The 23,873-nt window shown below is 38.7% G+C and overlaps 1 protein-coding gene across 1 annotated transcript in view; it reads right to left on the reverse strand.

The window, feature by feature from the left end:
• The window catches only part of LOC111148337 (multiple C2 and transmembrane domain containing 1), a 525,636-nt gene that overhangs the window by 77,972 nt on the left and 423,791 nt on the right, over window positions 1-23,873 (reverse strand). Inside the window, exon 18 of the mRNA XM_022504845.1 lies at window positions 15,708-15,827. Coding sequence (XP_022360553.1) covers window positions 15,708-15,827 — 120 coding nt within the window. The remainder of the gene's footprint in view (window positions 1-15,707; window positions 15,828-23,873) is intronic.

Below are 23,873 nucleotides of genomic sequence, written 5' to 3' on the forward strand. Positions count from 1 at the left end.
ATGATGTATAAGGGAGGGGACCTGAGGATGCAGAATAGAACACCAAGACAGTGAAGGGATGAGAAAAAGTAGATTCAGGTAAACTTCATTGTTAAAGTCCTCTTGGGACAGTGAATACTAATTACTGCTTTTTAATGCCAAGTTAGAGGGTGTGTCTTAAAACAAAGTGACCAAAGGGAGTTAAAAGGCCTACCAATAATTGTTAAAACACTTTGTATTTTTGGATTTGCCCAGGAATGAGGTCCTCCACTTACTACTCTTCAAAGAAAAAGGAACCGAGAAAGAATCCTGGTCGTGTCACCCTTGTAAGATAAGTATTGAGAACCACGAAGCCAAAAACTCCCCAAGCCAAAGCTGAGACAAACCAGTTTCTCTCATATGTTTACTTTTTTCCTTGGAAATAATCTTTGAATATAATAGATGTTTTGCTATGTTCAGAATGAATAGTTGCACAATTCAAATTGCTTTACTCAAACACGGTCTATAAAAAAGCAACACATTTAAATTAAAGAAGAAATCACTGCTGTCCAGATGTGCAACTGCATGTTAAAAAATTAAAGAAAGAAAATTGTCACAAAAGAAAGAAGTTTCATATTTAATTTCATATTCAAAGAACATCCAAATGTGTACAGATGCTTATATTTGGACACATTACAAACTAAATGCCTATTTCCACCCTAGAGATACAGAGGAATTTGGAGAGAGCAGAATTCTTCAACATGGTCTGGAGTTCATTTATACCATTTTGTGTGTGCATAAACCAAGCAAAGTATGCATTTGTGTGCCAGTGAATTTATTACATGTGTAAATATCATATGAAATTATTGGAAGCCAATGGATTGAGAAGATGCATATAAACACTCTGACTCTTTCGGATGGCTGAAAAGAACCAGAGCTGACCTCTGGTCCACCAAAGTCCGCTAAAGTGCCAAATAAAACATGTCTGCTTCTCACGAAATTTTTGAGAAGGAACTTTTACAAAATGAATGGCATAATTAAGCTGTACATATAATTTACTCCACGTTTGGAAGAATAATAAGACTCATAAACAGGTCTGGGATACACTGTTTCATCCAGTATATCTCAAAAGCAACTGGATGTATGATGGCTGCTTAGTTTGATTCACGCTATTAAGGATTTGACCTTGGCGTATTTCAGCTACAGTAGTCATCAAGATAACTGAACCACTAGATGTAATAATAATTAGTGTGATAGGCTTGCCAGTGAGGTTGAATATATTGCAACACAAAAGAAGGCAGACTAAAAAGAAAAGCATTATTACTTACTGCTAAAAGACTTCCTGATTTTTACAGAGACACTCAAATACAATTATTTCTTCTCGCAGAATGCATTTCCTTGGCTCATTCTGGGAAGTACCATGTTGTAATTTAGTCTGACTCTTAATAGGAAATGTGGATTTAATGTGGCTATCAGATGACTTTTGATGCATGCCACTGATTACATACAGCCTGTATTCTGCATCATCAACAACAACATTCTTATTTGCAGTATAATATGCTTTGCTGTAAGGTGCAAGGGTGGTAAATTTACTTTACTGGCCAAGAAGATGTAACCTTTTATTTTTTTTTAAGTGTCAGCTTAATATGCAGAAAACCTCTTCCATTATAAAAGACTAAATATAATATAAATTCTATAATCAGTATAAGCATCTGAAATGAATTTCTTTTCATATTTCCTTCTGAGTATTCTTAAATGTTCATTCTTACATTTACACAAAGCCCTGGGAACAGAATTCTAGTGTTATTTGAACTATGTCTCCATCTAAAGGCTTCCCCATGTATTGTATTTTCGCTGGCAGGGAAAATTCTGAGCTTGGTGTCTTTAGGACATCGCATATTAATTTGAGCAGGGAAAAATAGGTCAACTGTTAACCTACAATGTGCTTTCTGAATAATAATGCTTTTTTTGAAACTACTTTTTGGTCATGTTAGAAAAAAATATATACAAAAAGCCAAAAAGGAAAAAAAAAAACCCACAAACCTAAAACACTGGAGTTGTTTAATGTGCTTTGCAAAGTGAGATTAAAAGATAACTAGACTTGCTACTAATGGATGTTATAAAATTTAGTATTTTCAAAGGAAAATATTTTTTGCCCATTAAAAGTAAACAGATTTCAAATAAAGAAGAAAATTATGCACTCAAGCCTCTTATAAAACCAGATTTCCATTCCAGAACCACGAATTTGTTATTTTTTTTAAAAGGCACAATTTTAAATGTTTAAAATCCAAAACAACCTTGGGAATTTTCATTTTTTAAGTATTTCATGAAGAGTCCACATTATCTATTTAAAACATTTTCTGCAAAGCCAGAGGAGGGACAGGTGTGACCTCCAGTCTCCTCAGAAACATGCAATGCTCTAACCCCTGAAGATAGTCTCGGGGGAGCATTAAAGCGGCAGTAGTCAAGAAGTTCCCTTTCAGGTAAGTGTATAGTTTTAGGACATGGACTAGAGAAAAATGTTACACTTTTGGAACAACAGAATTGGAAAACAAGACAAAAAATCATTTATATTGGAGATTAACATTAGCAAACTTTTGGACCGTACCGCTCTGCTATGTTCGATCCACTTTTTCCAGAAATTCTCAGCTACTCACTATGTTAAGCAGAATGCGTGAGATAATGGAAGGGGTGAGGGGAATCGGTGGACATTTGTAGAGAAAAACATTCTGGCACTAATTTGATTCTCTTTTTCTTTTGTTCCTCTCGGTCCTAGAATATTTCGAGGCCTGAGAACATTATGTGAAAAAAATCTAAAAATAGACTGAGTTTTGAACGTCAGGAAATCATAGAGTCCGAAAACTTGAGTTTTTTTCTTTATATCCCTTTTCTATAAATAATAATGATAAAAATATTTTTTAATCTCTTTTTGATAAAGAATAATCACCTCACAAAAGAAAGCCCATGTGGGTTTAGACCTACATTTGAACTGGAAAGAATGTCTATGGTGAATGGTGAATTGTAGCATAAAAGCCTGAATGAAAAGAATGTTCACGAAATCTCACACAAAACCTCCGTAACCGTTTTATCATGAGCTTCCCACAATATAACACAAGAGCTCTATATTCTAGGAAAAGCTTGCCGGGTCCACTTATCATTTCTGCTTTATGTAGTGTACTGTATGATTGATAAATTAGTGCATAATGTATTTATAATATTTATAGTACCAACATTTAGTTAAATAACCTTTATGTAAGATTTATGTTGATTTTTTTTATTTCTCATTTAATGGCAAATTATGAAGAGCATGTTTCATAAAGATAATTCTCCATTTAAATTCATCAGTCCATTAAATATTAAAATTATGTTTCTGATGCAATCGAGAACAAATTTGTCCAGCTTCAGTGATTATTTGCACTCATAAAAATTAGGCTTGATTAATAAAATTTAAATGCTTGATTAAGTTGACATTTTCATGTTCTAGTCTGATTTATTAAAATTAGTCCCCTTGCCCAGGCCTGGTATGCTATGTAGGTTTACCTTTCTCCTTCTCTTAGTCGACATCCAGAGTGAGGCTGTCAGGAAGGAGTATTGTGCTTTTGGACTCAAAGACAGTTTAGACAGTTTCAGGAAAATGCCCTGTTCTTTTCTCAGAGTGCTGCTGGCCTCTGTCTTTATGCATTGTGCCTGCTGGAGGTTTGTATTACAATAAACAAGAAAAATGTTTCTTTCAAATATCTATTGATATGATCTAGAAAATGGCATTTGTTTATGGTATTTCTGTAAAATTCAGTTAGCAAGAAGTTTTCATCTGTAGAGGACTGGTCAAATTTCTTCATCTGCTTTTTTTTTTCCTGATAAAAATACAGTTTTTATTATTGTGGGACTTCCGCACACATAGCAGGCGGGATTATAGACATGGGAAAACTTTCTGTGGCAATGTTACTGTCTTTATCTACAAGCTTAAAACCAAGACTGATGGTCATGGAAAACCATCCTCTTCAAGAGCACTTACAAGGGAACTTTTCAAAAGAGGAAGTGATGTACAATGTCTAAACCCTCATTACACCCTTGCTGGTTTGTCCAGTTTTCTACATGCACGGGTGCCTAGTTGTCATTGACTAAGCCCTTGCTGTATGGTTAAGACAGTATGTTGTCTCTTTAATCATCACAAAACTTCAACAAGGTAAGGTTATTATCCCTGTCTTATTGGTGAGGAAACTGAGGCTCAGGGGAATGAATAAATTTGCATGGCTAACAAGAGGAAGTTCTGCAATTAAATCCCAGATCTTCCTAATTTCAAAGTTTGGGCTTTTAACCTCTACCAACTGGAAATGAGTCGTGGTAACAGTCATTTTTAAGAAGTTTTTGAGGCTATCCGTGGGAGTGTAACTCACTTGGAAACTTTTAGATGAACCGACTTTCTCTCATTTAAGCATGCTAACAGAATATTTGGTTATTTTTTAAAAAATAAATGATGTGGCATAATAGTTATTTTTTTCCAGCATAATGGAATAAATTCAGTGATAAATGACAGAAAATGCCCTTGAAGGCATATTTTAGTTTGGTTACCTACATGTACTATTAAAGTTCTACATAGAAGAAGATGGAAAGACTTTAGAATTGCATGCTCTTGATAATGTATACCACGTAACACTAAACAAACAAACAAAAAAAAATGAACACAAACCTCTCTGAGTTACTAGACCCCTATCAGAGTTCAGATTTATGAACATTTTCCACAAGCTGATAAAGACATACCATTTGGTTTCCACTTTTAGCTTGTTAACTGAGGTCTTGTACTTTCTTACCACCTTTCTGAACCAGGGACAGTAAATTTTCACAAATATCATAGGAAACTCTGTGCCAACACCAATCACTACAGAGGGCATGATGCTTAGGACCAGTAATGCAAACTAGTCATGAGGTCATGAGTCAGCCACAAGGTGCTTCTGTTGGTCCTATATCCTACCTCCCTCACTATAAAGTTCAAAGGAGTTTTGCCTAGCTACAAGGAGAATGAAAAGTCTTTAAGAAGGAACAAACAGGCTATCACTAAAAGTAGGGAGAGTAAAAATAACACAGCCACCCTGAGAACTGAGACCAAAATGATGAGTACCCTTTTTCCCCCCTCTTCTCCATCCCCTTCTTCCATTACAGAAACAACAAAATTGTGGGGGCAGACCTTTTGGAAGAATGGAGATAATAAAACCATTTGGTTGACATACAGGTAAATGCTGGGGTTGGACACTTTGGAGAACCATCTAGGTGATGAATTCTTTGGATCCAAGGGAGGCTTTGAAGGGAGTTTTAGAAAGCTGGTTTTACAAGGAGTTTCTAGGGCTCCAGGGGTCATCTGGGGCCCAAATAAGAGGATATAGTTTATTTATGGGGGCAAGAGCTTCAGGTTTCTCTCAAATTTGGCCAGGCAGTTCATTTAGTGGGAAAGGAGCAAGATTTCAGGGCAGAAATCCTCTAGAAGAATGAAGCTCAGCTCTTTACCTTGTTATATTCTCACGTGTGTCTTTGGAGAATCTGAGCAAGTTGGGAAGGATTTAGGCAAAATTGGAGAGTAACTGGAAACATCCTCTACGGTGGTTACCCCTAACTTTAAATTCTGTCTTCTGAGTCCTCACAGATCCAAAGCAAGCAGTATGCCTTCCACTGAGGAGAATCCTCAGTAAATTGACTTTTAAAAATAGAAACGCTTTCCTTTACATCTTTCTCTATAGGAACGGACATGTCACGTACAGGTGACATTCATCTTCCACCATTCTATAATTTTATCTTTCCAATTTGAAGTTTAGATGCAGTCTGAGAAGACAGCAAAAGGCTAGCCAATAAACTGAAGAAGTATGAAAGGCAAACACGGAGTTAGGGAGTGAAACGGACAGACTGAAGGGTAGAATGGGAGCTGTGGTCACAGATAAAAACCCCTTTTCTTTACGTATGCAGCACACGCACAGACATCTGGGGTGATCTAAATGTCTTTTGGTTGTACATGTGGCACATCACCTACCCGCCTCTATCAGCACACCTATTATGTTCACGCACTCGATTTAGTTGTTCGTTTCCCTCACTAGACCACAAACTGGCCTGGGCAAGGATCCTGTCTTAATCGTCTTTGGAACAAGAGTTAGCACTGTGCCTGGAGATGTTCAATAAACTTTCATTGAATGGAAATACTTATGCATAAAAATTAGACAATTTTTGATTTGGAAAGATTAGACTAAAATATTTGTTCATTCATCACAGTTTTTGAGCAACTACTACACTGCTATGTCTGCGACATCTCATTCTGTGCTGGGATTAAATACACAGATGCGAAATACGATGAGAACAATTTTAGGCTGGTAAGGAAGACCCACAGTGGTGTGACTATTACCATACAGTGAGAGGGATATGGGGTCTGAGAGGGGTGAGGGCATATGTTCTGAGGGTACATGTTGGCAAGGGTAGGCTGGTGGTAGGGGTCAAGAGTAGGAGGGAAGTCAGGGATGGCTCTCAGGAGAAAATGATAAAAATGCTAGGTAGTTACCCAGGAACATATACACAAAATATTAAAATCCTACTGGCTGGCAAATTAGTATTAATTTAGTAAGCCAAAATACTCAAAATGCACAGGAGCTCTGACCCAGAAACTCTCCTACAAGGATTGCCTCAAAGGGCATTACCAGAGACCACAAAGAGGATCTGGTCAAAAGATTTCTCTACAGCATTATTTGAGATGGCAAAAATCTTTGAAACATTTCTAATGTAAGTGTTTAAGAAAAAATTAAGTAGTCACATGGTGAATATGCAGTCACTAAAAATCCTGTGGTTTTCCAGTGATTTAAGGGATATTTCTAAATAGTGTTGATATAAAGAGTAGGTATACTAACAGTACATTTAATGTGATCCAATTTTTGTAAAAAACAAAATATGCCTGACAAAAAACAGTAAATTTATTTTAGTAAATTTATTTTTTGAGAAAAGAATAGATGGCATAGAGAGAAGGTATCACTATCTGGGAAACCACAAACAGCCTCCACTCCGGGTAACTGCTGCTTCCAAAGCAGCCACCATGCTGGCTACCCTCAGTCCCCATCTCCTATATCCACCAGCCCTCAAAGCTTCCCTTTTCCCCAAGGTGGAAGGGGAGAGCTACTGTTGCTGCTTCCCCCTCTTCTAGCCCAGTCCCCACCTCATGATCCCCTGGTGACCTCCAGGACCAGGACACGCCCTCCTCCTCCTAGTTGTCAAAGCCATCAAGGTCCCCCACAGCCTGAGGAGGAGCCTCAGGGGCTGCGCCAGCGTGAGCACCGGGAGAGCCCATCTCAGGGACTGCAGAACCACCATATATTGTACTTGCAGGTCAAGCCCTTTGTGCGCAGCTCTTTGGGCAAGCACTTCAGGAGCTCCAGCCACCTGTCACGTCATCACATCACACACTGTGCCAACCTGCACGTCCCTGCCCCCCCCCCGCCCCCGGACAACTCGCAGCCGGTGCAGCTATGTGCTTCCGTGAAGTTGGAGACCTGGCCTGTGCTGCCCCTCCCTGGGCCACCATGTCTGTCCCACACACACTGACCGGCTGGCTCTGCAGAGGTTACTGACTTATCCTGAGCCTCAGTTTCCACATCTACATGATGAGAAGGACATCATCCCTTCTTTCCCTGATTCTTACGGTGTTTTATGGACCAAGCCTTTGCCCTGTCAGGGCCTGCTGAATGGGTGCCAGAGAAATGGAAGACAGGGTTCTGGTCCAGCCTTGCTGTGTGAGTCTTTACAAGTGGCATAACCTAGGTTTCCTGCTCTCCCAAGTGTTGAACACTTGTTTTGCAGGTAAAAGAGATGACAAAAGAGCAGGGACACTGTCTAGTTCATTTTTGTGGTCTTCCCCTCCCCAACCTTTTACCCAGGACCCTCACCTCTTGTTCAATAAACATGCTGCCCTTGAACACAAAACTAAAAAAACAAAAAACAAAAAAACATACAAACAATTCTGCTGGAATCCAGGGGAAGTAAAGCTGAAGTTATCTATGGTTTGGGTGGGGCCTGCTTATGAGGTTGTCTTCTATACCATTCTTGAAGAGGTTGGAGAAAGACCAAAATAGCCAGACAATCAGAATATTATTTCAGAACAGATCACCTTCCTAAAGCTCTTGAGAAAAATAAACAACAACAAAAAATGTGCAACTGAAATAAAGTTACCAAATAAATACAGAACATCTAGTTACATTCGAATGTCAAATAAATAATGAGTATTATTTTAGGATAAACATGTTTATCTGAAATTCTAATTTAACTGGGCATCTGTATCTCTACTTGCTAAATCTGGGAACCCTAAATTGGGGGTGAATTCAGAGAGTTTTAGGAGCTGAAGTTTGAGAGAAATCTGTAGGGTGGAAGGCCTGGTCAGCTACCAAGATGGAGGGGATAGTAAGTAACATGGCAGTCAGGTGGGGGACATTTGAACAGTGTTGAAAAATTGTGGAAATCTGTTGGTCAATGTCCAGAGCCTGATGATGTGATGGTGATGATCACTGATGTCTGGGGACACCAATCTATACAGTGAGTGATTATCTGGCACAGCTAAGCGGTTGGTGAACAGCTTTCAGAGAAGTCATAGGATATAAACTTTTGTACTGACATCTGATTGGCTGTTGGTTTTTTGTTTTTGTTTTTGTTTTTTTTTTAATGCTATTGACGGTGTTAGAAAACGAAAGGTCTGGTTCTTTTCATGGTCCTTCTCAGACTTTTGCAAGCTGGTGACCTTCTGAAAAAATTGAGAAAATTGCTGTTGAAATAAGCAGGAAGAAAGAAAAAGTGATCCTCCATTTTTAGATGTGTTTACAGGCTGTATGACTCAGTGCTGCTTCTGTTAAGAGCAAGTATGTGGTCTTTTTTGGTACTGAGATGCAAACAGAGGAGGCTTGTGGTCTATGCTACTTTCCGTGAATGATCAAGTATTGAAGTAGAAAAGGTCTAACTGTACATTCAAAGTGTTTTGCTTATGGAGTCCTCTCTCTTCTCTCTATTTTGGCCAGCCTCTAGATTCTGTCAGCAACATCTCGCTTGTTCAGTAAGCTACACATTCAAATATTGCACCATGGACTTCTTTGAGACCAGCCGAGTAAATGATCAATCTACCCGATTCACAAGAACTCAAGTCAAACAAGCAGATGATTCTTGGCTGGCTTGTATTTGGTGGGCCATCCCACGTTGTGCCATCACCAGCATTTCTAGCAGCAAAGAACATTCTCTCCTCACAAGCTTTGTTTCTAGAAATAAGTACTCTGGGTCTAACCGAACCAGATCCAACAAGAAACAATATCCAGTACCATTCTACACTTGATCTTAGCCAAAAGGCGGAGAAGCGATCCAGTACCATTCTAATGGGTGAAAGCAGAATCGAGGGTTTTGCCATTTGAGGAAGCTAACAAAACATTTCAGTATTTACTGAAATAAGTATTTTAGCAAGGCAGACTTTGGCTCAATTTGTGTCACAGTCAGATCATGAATCAGAGAATGATTTCATTGATTTACCCTACTCTTCAGTCTTTTAATGCCTCCATTGATTAGGCAAGTGAGACTGCTATGTGGGAGGAATATCATGACAGTGAAACTGAATGTTCTTTTAAAGTGTAATTAAAAAACACCTCTTGAAGAATCTTTGTATGTCAAAAATATTCAAAGATTTTCTTCACTAATGTGAAAGATTCTCCACTTTGGTTTACTCTTCCCATCCATGCTCACCTGGGTTGAGTGAAGGTAGTCCTACAGGTCATGAACAATCCTGAAATTAGTGGGGTCACCTGGGATCAAACAAGGGACCAATGCAAATTCTTGAGAGGTCACTGGGAACTTCATAAGGATTTGGGGGAATACCTGGGATTCCACGTCAGGCTCTCAACATTTAGAAAGTAAGCCCTTGGGAGAGGCACGAGCAAGCATATACCATGAAAACAGCCTGGGCTTCAGAACAGGGAAGAGCTGAGTTCACATCCCACTTCCTCTATGGAACTCATTATTTATCTTCTTTGGTTTTGAATTTCCTCGTTTGTAAAATGATGATAAAACTAGTTAGAACAATCTACTTGATAAGGTTATTGTAAAGAATTAAAATAGATGAGGTGTCTAAAAAGGCTTAGCAGGATACCTGATACATAGAAGTTGCTTAATAAACACCTGCTCTATTTCCCTGAAGGCAGGGAGGAACTGGAGGACGGAAGTGGAGTGGGGGGAAACGAGGGTTTTCCATCAGTCTGTGTTCTTGAAGGTGGAGTTAATGCTGCTGGATCTTCTAAAACTCGAGGGAGAAACCTACTCTAAACCTGCTCAGGGAGACATGGGATGTATCAAAATGAAGTCTTAAGAGTCATGCACTTGACGGGTAGTTAGGGGTCATATTTCAGACGGATCAACAGACTCTAATACCCATTCTGCTACTTTCTAACTGCATGCCTTTTCTAACTGCGTGCCTTCGGGTAAGTTATTAAATCTCTCTGGCCAGTTTCCCTATTTGTAAAGCAGCGAGGACACCCATCTCCTAGGGGGTGCAAGAGGCCCCTGGTTTGCTTAGCCAACACAGGTCTTCCCTTCTCTGAGCCTTGGAGCCTACTCTGTAGCTTGTACCTTCCCCCAACCAATGTGGGTGGGTGCCTGGAGCAAGGCTGTACATCATAAGGGCTGGAGGCTTAGAGGCAGAACCCCACTGTCTCACAGAAAGACAAGTGTGTCCTCTTGCCCCTTCCTCAGCTGTGTCCAGGGAAGTCCGCGCCTTGCCTGCCTTAGGGTCAGGCTGAAGGGGAGGTGGATAGACAGACAGGCCCAGGAGTGGAGGATAGCAGTGGTTAGGTCTTCTCATGGTTCTGCTTGAGCTGGATTAGCTGAAAGGTGATGAAGTTTAAGCCCCTTTCTGTTCCTGTTCTAAATAAATGCTTTTGAACAAGGACAACAAAAAAGACTTCTCTGAGACTTGGAGACTTGATTCCCTCCTCTCAAGGAAGGGCTCTTATGGCCAGGCTCATTCCACCTGTGCTTGTCTCCTCTCTTGCCACAGAGGAAGAGACCGGGCGGCACTTGACTTAGGAGGACCCAAAGTATTGGCTGAGCTGATAAAATCAGCTTTTCTCTCCTGGGGGCTGAGATGAAGCTCATGCTGAAACAAAGTGCCTAACAGGGAGCTCAGGGTAATAAGGATTAAGTGGTTTTATTTATTTATTTATTTATTTTTAAATTTTTATTTTTTAGATATTTTATTTATTCATTTGAGAGAGAGAGAACACAAGGAGGGGGAGAGGTAGAGGGAGAGGGAGAAGCAGACTCTCCGCTGAGCAGGGAGCCCGATGCAGGACTTGATCCCAGGACCCTGGGATCATGACCTGAGCCGAAGGCAGACACTTAACAGTCTGAGCCACCCAGGCGTCCTGATTCAGTGGTTTTTAAACCCAAAGCAAAGGCAACTTCCTGGCATCTGCTCCTTAACTTTAAAAAAACTTCAGTCCTTGGGGTGCCTGGGTGGCTCAGTTGTTAGGCATCTGCCTTCAGCTCAGGTCATGATCCCAGGCTTCTGGGATGGAGCCCTACTCCAGGCTCCCTGTTCGGTGGGAAGCCTGCTTCTCCCTCACTCTCCCTCCTTGTGTTCCCTTTCTGTGTCTCTCTGTCAAATAATAAAATATTTTAAAAAACAAAAACAAAACAAACAAACAAAAAACTTCAGTCCTCAGTAGCTACAATGTGGATAGTTGTACAAGCCTAATGGGCACTGGGGGTGTGGCCAGGGGTGGGGGGTGAGGTGGGGAATTTTCCTCAGGTTTTGAAGTGACAGTTCCAACCAAGACAAGCATGACATTGCTGTCTCTATAACCCCTTCATGCCAAAGAAATTTCTCAACGAAACATGTATTTATTAAATAGTTCTCCCCCCAACCCAGAAAAGCCTAACAATTCTCATGCCAGAAATTTTAATGTCATGGTGTGAGTGTAGGTAGATTCAGATGTAGGAGTGCTTATTTTTAACAAGTCCAATTGGGAAACAGCAGAGGTGAGATACCATTTCGAACCACGCCTCTTTCTCACGTGCGCGTTCAAGTCTATAGCATTAGCCTCACGACCAGCTGTTTCCTCACCCTGTCCTCAAAGGGTTCAGCTCATTAAATGCAGCAAAACTTCCTCAGCAAAGATTACATCTCATTTTTCTCATTAAACCAGAACAGGCACCATGGCAGGGAAAAGACGGGATTTAGCTCCTGCAATCTTACATATCCAAGAAAGGATATGGTCTCCATAATAAACGACAAACACACAAAGAAATCCTTTCCTATTTTAGTATTAATCTCAACCATCAACCCATACGGTGAAGATAGAATTTTTGCCCATCTGTGAACTTCTCATCTTTCCCCGTATTTTCTTTTTTCTTTGAATTTTTCAGGTCATGAAAATGTTATTCCTTTTTTTCTCTTGCTATACAAAGCTCAAGGTCAATTTGACTTGTTTTTCTTTTATCATTTTCATCCTAATTGAATGTTCTCAGCTAAATGTACAAATGATTTTTTTTTCCCCATGAGAGGAAATTTGCCTGCCCGCCCACTTTCCCTCCTTCTCTCGCTCTCTTTTAAAACAAAAAAGTTTCTGGAATCACGCAGTGGTGTGATTAATGCACTTCAGAGATTACCTAAAGTTTGCACACATGCTGAAAGATTCTGCATGCTTTTGGGGACGGCAATAAGGACTTAGGGCAGAACACCATTCCTCCAGTGCTATGCACTATGGCGTAGAGCCAATTAGACACAGCATGGGAGCCCCCATCAATATTTGGCCTTGATTTACATATATATGTATGCACATGTATATGAATGTATAGGTATATGCATAGATGCGTGTGTGTGTATAATAATCTATAACCAGCAAGGTGTAACCCAGGCTTGTTTGCAAAAGGAGCCATAAGTTCAAATGCATAGCTAGGTATGGGAGAAGAAAATTAGACAAAATGAATTTAAGAGTTTTATATTGTCTCAACTGAACCACTGCATAAAAAACTGAATGAAGTGTTGTGATTGCTGCTCTGGTGTCTAGGAAGAACAGACTACGTGGACAGTGTGTTTTGGGCCAATAAAAGGCAGTTACTGAGAGTTATGGAGTGTAGCCAACATTCCATGAAACTTGGACTATGGACTGTTAACACTGTGGACTGTGCTGAGGAATCAAATGTCCATGGTTAGAGGGGGAGCTCTGTTAGAGATGTGCCTAAAAGAAAAGATTCGGTAAATACAAGTTTGGAATTATATTTTGAGGAAAAAAAAGGGCAGTAGAGAAATTTACATAGTCTGTAACTTTTCTTTCTTTCTTTTTCTTTCTTTCTTTCTTTCTTTCTTTCTTTCCTTCTTTCCTTCTTCCTTCCTTCAGCTTTTATTTATTTGACAGAGACAAGCAATAGAAGGAATACAAGCAAGGGGAGTAGGAGAGGGAGAAGGAGGCTTCCTGACAAGCAGGGAGCCCGACCGACGCAGGGCTCGATCCCAGGACCCTGGGATCATGACCAGAGTCAAAGGCAGAGGCTTAACAACTGAGCCACCTAGGCAACCCTGGAACTCTTCAAATAGAAATAAAAATTCTTAGAGATTTGGAAGTACAAGGGGATATATTATATGTGACTCTTTTCCCTCTACAAGTGTACCTTTCCAGCCAAGGCAGGTATATTCTGGAGAAGATAACAAGTAAAATCTATAGTTACAGAATTTTTCAGTAAGAATACTCAAACCAATGACTAAGTATTGACGATAAACCCCCTCATAGGATTAAGAAGCTGAAACTAAATTACCACTTTTTCTTATTTGCAAATAATCTTATTTGCAAATTTGTCTCAAGGCAACTGAATGAAAAGTAGATATTCTTCTCTCTTGACAATCTCCCTGAAATAAATGGTACAAAAAAGTAATTGTCTGAGAGAGTCCCATTTTCTTAAAGAAAACATCCTGGATTAATTGACAAAAGTACCTATTTGTCCCCATGACACCAATGCTTATGGCATTTGGGGCTTGTCTCTCAGTGTGCAATTTAAATATATACCCAAAAAATCTTTGCCAGTAATAACTTCTTGTCTGTTGATACTGCCTAACCATTAAAATCTCTATTAACAATCTCACGTTGGATTTGATGAACCTTACAGAAAATGTTTTCAACACTTCAGACTTGCAAGACACTTGCTAGGTAAAGCGGGAAATGCAATGATGAACTAAGAGTCCCCTCCCGAAAATTTACAATCATATGAGAGGAACAAATATATATAAATAAAAGAGTAAAATAAACATGGTGTGTTGTTGGAAACTTTGCTATGTGCTTGGTGGCTATGCCTCAGGATTTTTCTTTTATTTTGACGATAAAATTTTTCTGAAGAAGTATATTCACCTGGTGTTACCAGTTGAAATGTAGTTTGCTTGAATTATTTAGTAAAATTTTATTTATTTATTTATTTATTTAGAGACCAAGCTTATACATGTGAGCAGGGGGAGGGGTAGAGAGCAAGAGGGAAAGAGTCTCCAGTAGACTGAGCATTGAGCATGGAGTACAATGCGGGGCTCGACCTCAGGACCCAGAGTCCATGCCCTGAGCAAAAATCAAGAGCTGGATGCCTAACTGACTGAGCCACCCAGGCACCCCTGCTTGAATTATGTAAAAGGGAGAAGTTTTAGGTCACAGGTATGTCTGTGCAAACATTATGCTGCTGTTATAATGAAGTATTATATAATACTGTTAAACTGATGATCAGATAACTTTGGTTCCTGCACCATTATGGACATGGTAGATGGCAAAACCTCCCAATTATAAATCAAATGTAGACCCTCAATGGAAAAAAAAAAAATCTATGTAATCTGATGAAGACAAACAGCCATCAAATAGATTCTCACATTTCTACAAACCTTTAAATTCTTCTCAATAGCTATCTATGAAGTTATCAAATTGCAAATATCCTATTTGGAGAGGACACCTCCCTTCCATTCCTTTATATATTGGAAAGCTTTTTGAAGTAGTATGTTCACTAAGTGTGTTGTGACTGAGGTACTGTAAGGGGAGTGAAAGTTGGCAGAAGAACAAGAGATACCATTATTATGTGGTTAGCTTCTGCTTGCTCTAAAACTCTTTTTGAGAGAGAAGTGGTCTTACAGATTCTAAAAATTTTCAAAAATGCCAGAGAGGGCAGGTGGGTTCAGTATAACTTTCCCTACTTTATTCTCCAGCTGTACTCCTGATACACCCCTGACACCAAGATGGATATTTGCTGTTATGCAGTGAATTTTCATTGAATTAAGGTACTTTATGCACTTTCCCAGGCCAACAAATCATCAATCTTTTCTTCCTTCCAATGATAGACTACAGAGAAAGGTCTTAAATAAAATACATTCATTTGGTCTGATCATAAATAATTTTATGACATTACCTCTTAACTCAAGATTAAGACATAAAAACAAATGACAGTAAAAGAAATACTCATTTGAAATAACCCATTTATAATTAAAAGTCATAGCTCATTCTTTAGTATGCTCTCGATTTTAGTGCCTACCAAGATGAGTCATGTTAGAAACAGGTGAATACTTTCTCTTATGTTAGGGCCAAAGGGTTGTTATTTTTGAACTGATTAAGACTTTCCTCTAAACTCGAGTCTTTATGAACAGAATTTCTGGTTTGTAAAATTAAATCAATGTTGATTCTGTCAGAGGGACGAAGAATAACAACAAAACACATACAAATAAGGAAGCAGAAACTTACTGTATCACGTTGCCTGTTATCTTTCCCTGATATTATCAAGAAGTAGTTCCATGTCAATAGTAACAACAGAACCAGTGGTATCATGTAGAGCTCAAAGTTCCAGACAACAAAGAGAAAGAGCTGGAGGAGAAGGAGAGAAAAAAAGATGAGTCAATTCTGACTTTCATTAAATGGACTCTCTTATCCACACCCCACTTCAAAAACACAAAACTAAATGCTTCAGAACAGAAAGATTTATCTGGAAAACAAAGCCTTGAGAATTTGTTAGGCATTGTTCTAAAAGCACCACGGATCCCTGGAAAGTTAGTGTTAAGATTTTTACTTTGCTTAATTTCTATGAAGGAAAACCAATATCATTACCCTGACAACAGATGATTTTAATTTTTTTCATCTAGTGAAATTATTGTCAGGTTGGACAAAATAGAGGTTTTTTTAAAAAAAAAAAAAAAAAGGCTGCCAAATGAGCTTCACTACATTGTCAGACAGAACTGGTCTCTATGCCTTAATGATAAAGAAGGAATCACTGTTTAATATCATGGACTTTTTTTTTTTTTAAATCTCACAATGCAACACACATAATAGGCAGATTAAAATACCAAGTCTGCACCACAGAGCCAAAGAGCTCACATTATGAATAAAAGCACTGCTACCAATAAGTCTAAAAATAGGTTGGCTTAACATTTAACACTACCATAGAAATCAAACAGCTATTTAAAAAATAGAATAAGTTTGTCAAAGGAAATTTTTAAATGTCTATGCATATTAAATTTGAAAACTACCAACTCTCTATGTATATAAATTATTTCTTAATTGTAAGACAATTAGATTATGAACTCACCTAGCCTGGCAGGAGGAGCCACTCTAAGATCATATGCATTGTAAAATCAGCAGCAATGTGTACAAAGTGTGTCTTGCCTTTGTTGACTGCATGCCATCCCCCCCACCCCCCACCTCGACTCTCTTATAATTCTGCAGAGATCATCTAAACTCTCTAGATCGTGGCTCCAGCTGCCAAGCAAGGCAACGTTAAGTCAAATGATTTCATGGGGGTACTGAAGAGCTGGATTCCATTCTGTTCGATTCCTAATGCATCCTCCCCTCAGTTTCTGCCTCTGTAAAATGGGACTGAGAAGAGTATCCACCTGACAGGTTGTGAAAACTAAATAGCTGGCCCGTGTTAGGTTAACACACTGCGTGGTACCCAGTCAGTGCTCCAAAAATATTTGTGTTGTTGTGTAAATGTTTATCAATCACTTATGAAATTCAGAAAGTTAACTAGGGATAATCCTTAGTCCATGACTGAAAACTGGAAAGTCATCTGCCTACTGAGATTAAGCTGGACCATAGTGTGAGTGGAAATCTGAGTCGGGTGGTTGAGGTAACACAGACATCAGGAGTTTGACAGGCCAGGAGGGTTAGGAGCAGTGCCCTGAGAACACTCATGTCAGGCAGGGCAGTATGGACCATTTACAGCCTTCTTAATACGCTTCAGCCAAGCCTACCACCTAGCAAGATGGTGGAGAAAATCAACCTGTGTAGAGGGGTAGAGAAACCCATGGCCTAAGGACTGGAAGACAGATTCTAGGCGTTAGAAAGTCACTCTGCCTCGGTGTTTTCATTTCTAAACACACGGGTCTATAGACCCAATAATCTTTAACATCCCTTCCCTAATATTTAAAATGATTTCATGGCATTACTGTGACATCTGTTGCTATTGTTCTTGTTTTATGTGACATTAAATCCTGAATTCTTGGGATATTTATAACCCAGATGGACACCAACAAATAATGATTTAGTAACCCAAGAAATGACTTCTGGACAGAATTACATGGTAACTATAGATTCAAGTTCCTGAATAAGAAAAATCTCAAATATATCAGTGCATGAGACACAAGTCTCATCTTTACTTTCACAAGTAGAAGGATTTCCACAAAAATAAAATATTTCTATTTAATTTTTGAAATTTATGCAATATATATAAAGATGATACAAATTATAATTGATGGTTATGATTATTTTATTAAAATGTGTTTTTAAAAGATAATTCTTTATTCAGGAAATGAATTAAGGCAAATTTGACAGACATGAACACATGTGAAAGGGAAAATTATTTTTGGCTAGAATCCATATTAATTCTTTACATATTTATTTGCAAAATTTAGGCAGTTACTAGAATATAAGCTCTTTAAGGATAAGGACTTTTTCTTTCTGTTCACTCTTCTACCCCCAGAGCACAGAACAGTGCTTAGGAATAGAAGGTGTTCAATAAATATATATTTGTTGCATTAATGAATAAATGGGCACTGGGTTCTCAAGTCTTTTAACATAAGTCTACTTTATTATTGTTTTAGTAAAAGTGCTATATAGCCACTATATGACATCAAGTAACTTTGTGAAAGTGTATTCAGAATTACAGCCTGGGATGACACTAACTAATTTCTCACTGAGGCACATAAAGATTCTCTTTCTATTCTGGCCATGAAGCTATAAACAGACTTGCACATTACGGTCTGACCACTGTCTTTCCTTTTGGAACTTCCTCTATGTTTGTCTTTTCTGAGGACGTTCACATGACTTGGTGTGTTCTGGCATCACAGATGGGACTCCGATGATTCCATAACAATATGTCACCAATCGTATTCATTTGCAATTTATTAAGCGCAGATATTCCATCTTGTAGTGTCCACTCACTGGTGTTAATTAGAGTTCTGAGGTCACCCAGAATAAAGTTACTTGGAATGTCTATATGTTGGTGTTAGTTGGAGGACAGGTATTGCATAGAAAAAACTTTCTAGATGATAACCAAGTAATCAAGACACCTATCATGCCTTTTTCTTCTCTAGATACAACATCACTAGTTGCTTAAAGCACCAGTCCACAAGGTATGGTTTCTGGGGACATCTCCATTGTGGACATCATCCTTTCATCCCATCTAAATTCATAAGCAAGCAATAGCTTTCTTAAAATACAGTGCTCAGAACTGACATGACACATTAATACCTGTGGTATTTATAAACTTAACAACATGGGCAGCAGAACATAAGATGGGGAAAGATACAGAAGAGAGAGAGAGAAAAAGGTAGAATTACATTAGTTTCATAGATCTTGGTAATGCAAAAGTAATCTTCCCTATTTCTTTTTCTTTAAGAATCTAATATTTAGGTAACTAAGTAAAGGAGCTCTACTGTTGAGAATACCTTTAAAAAAAAAACAAGAGCTGAATAAACTCTAAGTATAAAAGTATTCATTTTTTAAATTCAGTATCTAACCAGAGATTTCAAAAGGTCAAAGTAAAAAAGAACATAAAGACCGATTAACAATAAAATATACTTACTGAACATTTACTATGTGATACACAATAGTTGATGTTCAAAATTAAGATATGGCATGGTCTTTAGATTCAGATTGCTATAGTGAATGGCTGAATTCACTATAGTGTTAGTGATTATTATAATACTTATTAGCAGGAGAGGATTGTCTAAAAAAGCCCTCAGAGGAGGAAGGGTGCCTTTTAGCTTATTGTCTCCACATGCAAGCTTCCCTTCACTCAGGGCCTACCTGCATTGAGCTTGATGCTTTCCTACCAAAAAGCCACAATAACAGTCAAGACCAAGTCCTTAGTGTCGTCCTAGGGCAGCATGTGAAAGACCTCTCAGAGAAAACCCAGGAAAGCCAAGACACTATAGGAACTATCCTTGGTCCTGACTCCACTTATTCCTAAGTTTGAGAGAAAAAAGTCAGATATCGTAACAGGCTAAAATGGGGTGGAAAAAGAAATCTAGGTACAATAAAAAAAAAAAAAAAACCAAACCCTGGCACATTCACAGAATATAAATACAAACCATAAAAATCCTAACATTTATCCTGACCCATACTTCTAGAACCTAAACTGAAGCTGGCCCAAACTGCTGAACCACAGAATCATCACTAAATAAATGGTAATTGCTTTAAGCTACTAATTATGGGGTGGTTTGTTATACAGCAAAAGCTAACTGATACATATTCTTTTTCCCAAGAGACAATGGTGTATAATAAATATGCTCTGGACCAGAAGACTGAAGAAGTGGTTTGAGTTCCATTTCTGCTGTTTGATCATCTCAGGACTTTGAGCAAGTCAGTTATTCTCTTTTATTTCAGTCTATTATTTATCAAATGGAGATGGAAACACCTGCCTATTTCACAAGCTGGCTGTGGGGAATAACTCCTGTAATGTGCGTGGAAACGCTTTATCACAATGTACTCAGTAAGTTCAAGTATTATCAATTTGATGCTTTTCATATTTAAAATTGTTTCTGAAAAATTCAGAGACTTTATAAACTAATACGCCAAGAATGGTCATTATCATAACTTCAAGCAGTTATAGAAGATGCGTGGTATCTTCAGAGGGATCTGTGTGCGAAAAGGATATGTTGGAAGGAAATCATAAGTGTTCAATAGCAGGGTTGCTGTTAAAGTTTTTGCTAATAGCTGAAACAAGAAAAATCCAGGTCTTCACATAAACTCATGATTTCTAATTAATGACATTATCCCACACTGGAGTTCACACATTGTGAACTCCAGCCTTAATCAGGCCTTTAAGCATCAACCATTTTAAACAACCTCATGCCCCTAGATATAAAAGAATCTTGTTCTTGGGGCACCTGGGTGGCTTAGTGGGTTAAGCCTCTGCCTTCGGCTCAGGTCATGATCTCGGGGTCCTGGGATCGAGCCCCGCATCGGGCTTTCTGTTCGGCGGGAAGCCTGCTTCCTCCTCTCTCCCTGCCTGCCTTTCTGCCTACTTGTGATCTCTCTCTGTGTTAAATAAATAAATAAAATCTTTAAAAAAAAAATCTTGTTCTGAACTAGCAGTTTTTTGACGGTCAATTCCTGTTGATTTTTTTTTTTTGCTTTTAAATCCTAATACTTTTTATCTAAATCAATGTTATCTTGCTTATGACAGTAGTATCAACATCAGAGAAAGCAATTATTCAGTGTCTATTTGGGCTGGACTTTAAAAGCTATCTAAATTTAGTCATAAATATTCAGAGTAGCTTTTTTGAAAATCTATAATTTATTAAAAGGTAAATAATATAATTCATCCTAACAAATGTCTCATATCATATTACATAAAACAAATTTTAGGGAAAAAGTCCAGAGAGGCAGGCTGGGAAGGCAGAGATTACTGTGCTTGTTTTGCAAGTAGGTAAACTGAGGCTCAAATTTGAGACTTGTCTATAGACACCTGCTACTGGGTGGCAGAGCCAGGTCTTCTGATCTCCAGTCCAGTGTGTTTTTCCACCAGTACTCCACTGTCTCTCAGGGGAAGGATTTTTATAGTGAATATTGATGCTCGAAAGTTATCAATTATTTACGGACTGATCATTCAGTTTGTAGATTTTCTGTATGTCTATTTCTTTCCTTCCTCTTGCTCTGGGATAACTACTTTTGCATTAGTGCAAAGAAACAGAATACCACTCTTAGACATTCTGGTAAAGGTCTTGCATGGCAGAGAGGTCAACAAATAATGGTCAAAATGAGGTTTGTGGAGCCCAATTTCATTCTTCCCCTTTCTCACTATCTTGCATGGCTCTGAATCATCAAAAGTTGGCTATTCATAAGGTTTCTATTAAACAGGGTTTTCTTCTGTCCAAAATGTTTAGAAGAGGTTAGCAAGGTGCCGGTCCAGCCATAGATTAGAAAATGAATGAGCCAATTACATTTTTACAGATAAAAAAAGAAAAAGCCTTACTTTTTCACATGAAGATTAAACAAAAAAAGGAAACCTTTTTCACTCAGAAGCTAGATGAAGATGGGCTGAGGCTTTTCACTCCTATTTAAACAAGGCAAATTATGTCAAGTAGAGTGAATGATTCAAAATATTAAGATTGTAGAGCAACACCATTTCTTAGGAGGTGCAAGACATGCATGATTTTTCTTTCTTTGAGCCTGGGGTCTTAAGAGTCCCAGGCAGGACAGGGCCATTCACATCATCCCATCAATTGATGCTCTCATTGAAGAGCAGTGGAAGACGCCTGCTTTCAATGATCATTCAGTGCAACACATGACCGCGTCCCTGGGGGAGAACACTTCAAAAAAATCATTTAAGTCGGAATATTGAATATCCTATTCTTTCGCAAACTACAGTATATTTTAAAAAGAAATCTCATCCAAAATGATTAACACTTCCTACTGTTCAGGAAAAAAGCCTGCCCTTTCAGACTAACAGCTGTGGATCATTAGCTCTCTAGTGATGAGATGTGTTTGATGAGTATTTTTCTTTCTAATTAAGAGATGAGATTCTCTATTTGACGGTCTCTTCAGAACGAAGTGAAGAAAAAAACTCCTTGCCTACATGGAAAGGCCCTCTCCTACAAAACAATTAATTATTTCACGGCCCTTTTAGAAAATCCTTTCCCTCCCTAATTTCAATTCATTTTTTTTTTCCCTTAAACTTAACACATTCACACTCAGGCCTTCACAGTATGAACCCATTTTTCACCCAGCATTCCCTCTTTGGGGTCTTCCTGCTTGTTTCACCACCCAATAATATCTACTTCAGGTAAAAGAGAATGAGGAAATGTATCAAAAGTACGTATATGCTTAACCTAACAGAGAACATCTGGTATGGGAATATTCTCCGATCCGAGAGCGGCCTCAAATTACAGAGATGATAAATACATAACATTCTCTTGTTGAGGAACTAGGCAGTGCTTTAAAACAAACCAAAAACAACAGCAAAAAACTCTAAAGGTGTTTAGCAGTACATTAAAAAAAAACAAAAAAAACAACCACCATCACCATCACCACCACCACCACCACCACCACCAAGAACTGTTTAAGGTAATCTGTCCTTAAAAGGAAAGTATTTCAGGATGCCTGGGTGGCTCAGTGGTTAAGCAGGTGTCTGCCTTCAGGCTCAGATCATGATCCCAAGGTCCTGGGATCAAATCCTATGTCTGATTCCTTGCTCACTGGGGACCCTGCTTCTCCCTCTGCCTGCTGTTCCCCGCTGCTTGTGCTTTCTTTCTGACAACTAAAAAAATAAAATCTTAAGAAAAAAGGGAAGTATTTCAACTCTACCAATAAGACTGGCCTTAAAGAAGAAAGCTAGGAAATGTAAAGTGGGACCTAAAAATACAGTTTTTCTTGTTGAAAAAACCATCAGCAAGGTTATAAAATTCTCAAATTAAAAATATGATTCAAGAGTATAGTAAAAAGCAAATGAAAGAATGAAAGAACTTTTGGCAAATTAATCCCATCAAATGCTTCTTTAAATCCTTTTAGGTGTGGGGAGAGAAAGGAAGGAAGGAAGGGAAGAGGGTCCACTTTCAAACGTTTGGGTAATGTGCTGCCATATCCTTCCCCCGTGGTTCATTTGGAATTATGCGGCAATATTTTTCATTGTCACAGTGGAGTAGTGGGAGAGGGGAGAGTGGCATTTAGTGAAACACCTTCTCCTATGTGGAAGAGTGCTGCCCAGTGAAAAACTTTCCTGTCCCAAATATTACCACAACTCCTTTGAGAAACACTGCCAATTCTCTCACACAGACAATAGGTCATCCTCAACTTAGCAAAGAAGAAACAGTATGTATATCAACAAATGTACAGAACGGAGTGCCTGGGTGGCTCAGTCAGATGCCCAATTCTTGGTTCTGACTTAGGTCATGACCTCAGGGTCAGGGGATTGAGCCCTACCTCAGGGCTCTGCACTTGGCGGGGGAGAGTCTGCTTGGAATCCTCTCTCCCTTTCCCCTACAACCCTACCCCAGCTCACTCTCTCTAAATAGAATCCTCAAAAGAAGTATATACAAAAGAAGGGTAGGTCTATTTCCCAGATGATGGCATGAATTCTGACTTAAGGAGTTAGGGTTAGAGAGGAGTATAGAAAAAAACTTCACTCAGTCATTAGCATTTTTCTCTAGTCTCTTTCACACCATCTATTAGCATTTAACATTTCTTAAAAATATGGCTAAAGAAGAACTAGAGGTTAACCCACTCTGCCCATTTAGTCTCCCTCGGATTAAGTCAGACCAGTCTTCAGAACTTCATCTTCTAGGAAGGGGTTGGTTTTGCCTTGATTTAAATAGCCAGATGGCATTACCACCTGCTCTGAAGTCTTTATTTCTGGTTGGTTCCACTACAGCCCTTGCTACCACCTCCAATGAAAAGAGGAGAGAAGATAGGCAA

The sequence above is a fragment of the Enhydra lutris genome, unplaced genomic scaffold (genome assembly GCF_002288905.1).
Source record: "Enhydra lutris kenyoni isolate GAN:26980312 unplaced genomic scaffold, ASM228890v2 scaffoldscaffold19, whole genome shotgun sequence".
In the NCBI taxonomy this organism is placed as follows: Eukaryota; Metazoa; Chordata; class Mammalia; order Carnivora; family Mustelidae; genus Enhydra; species Enhydra lutris.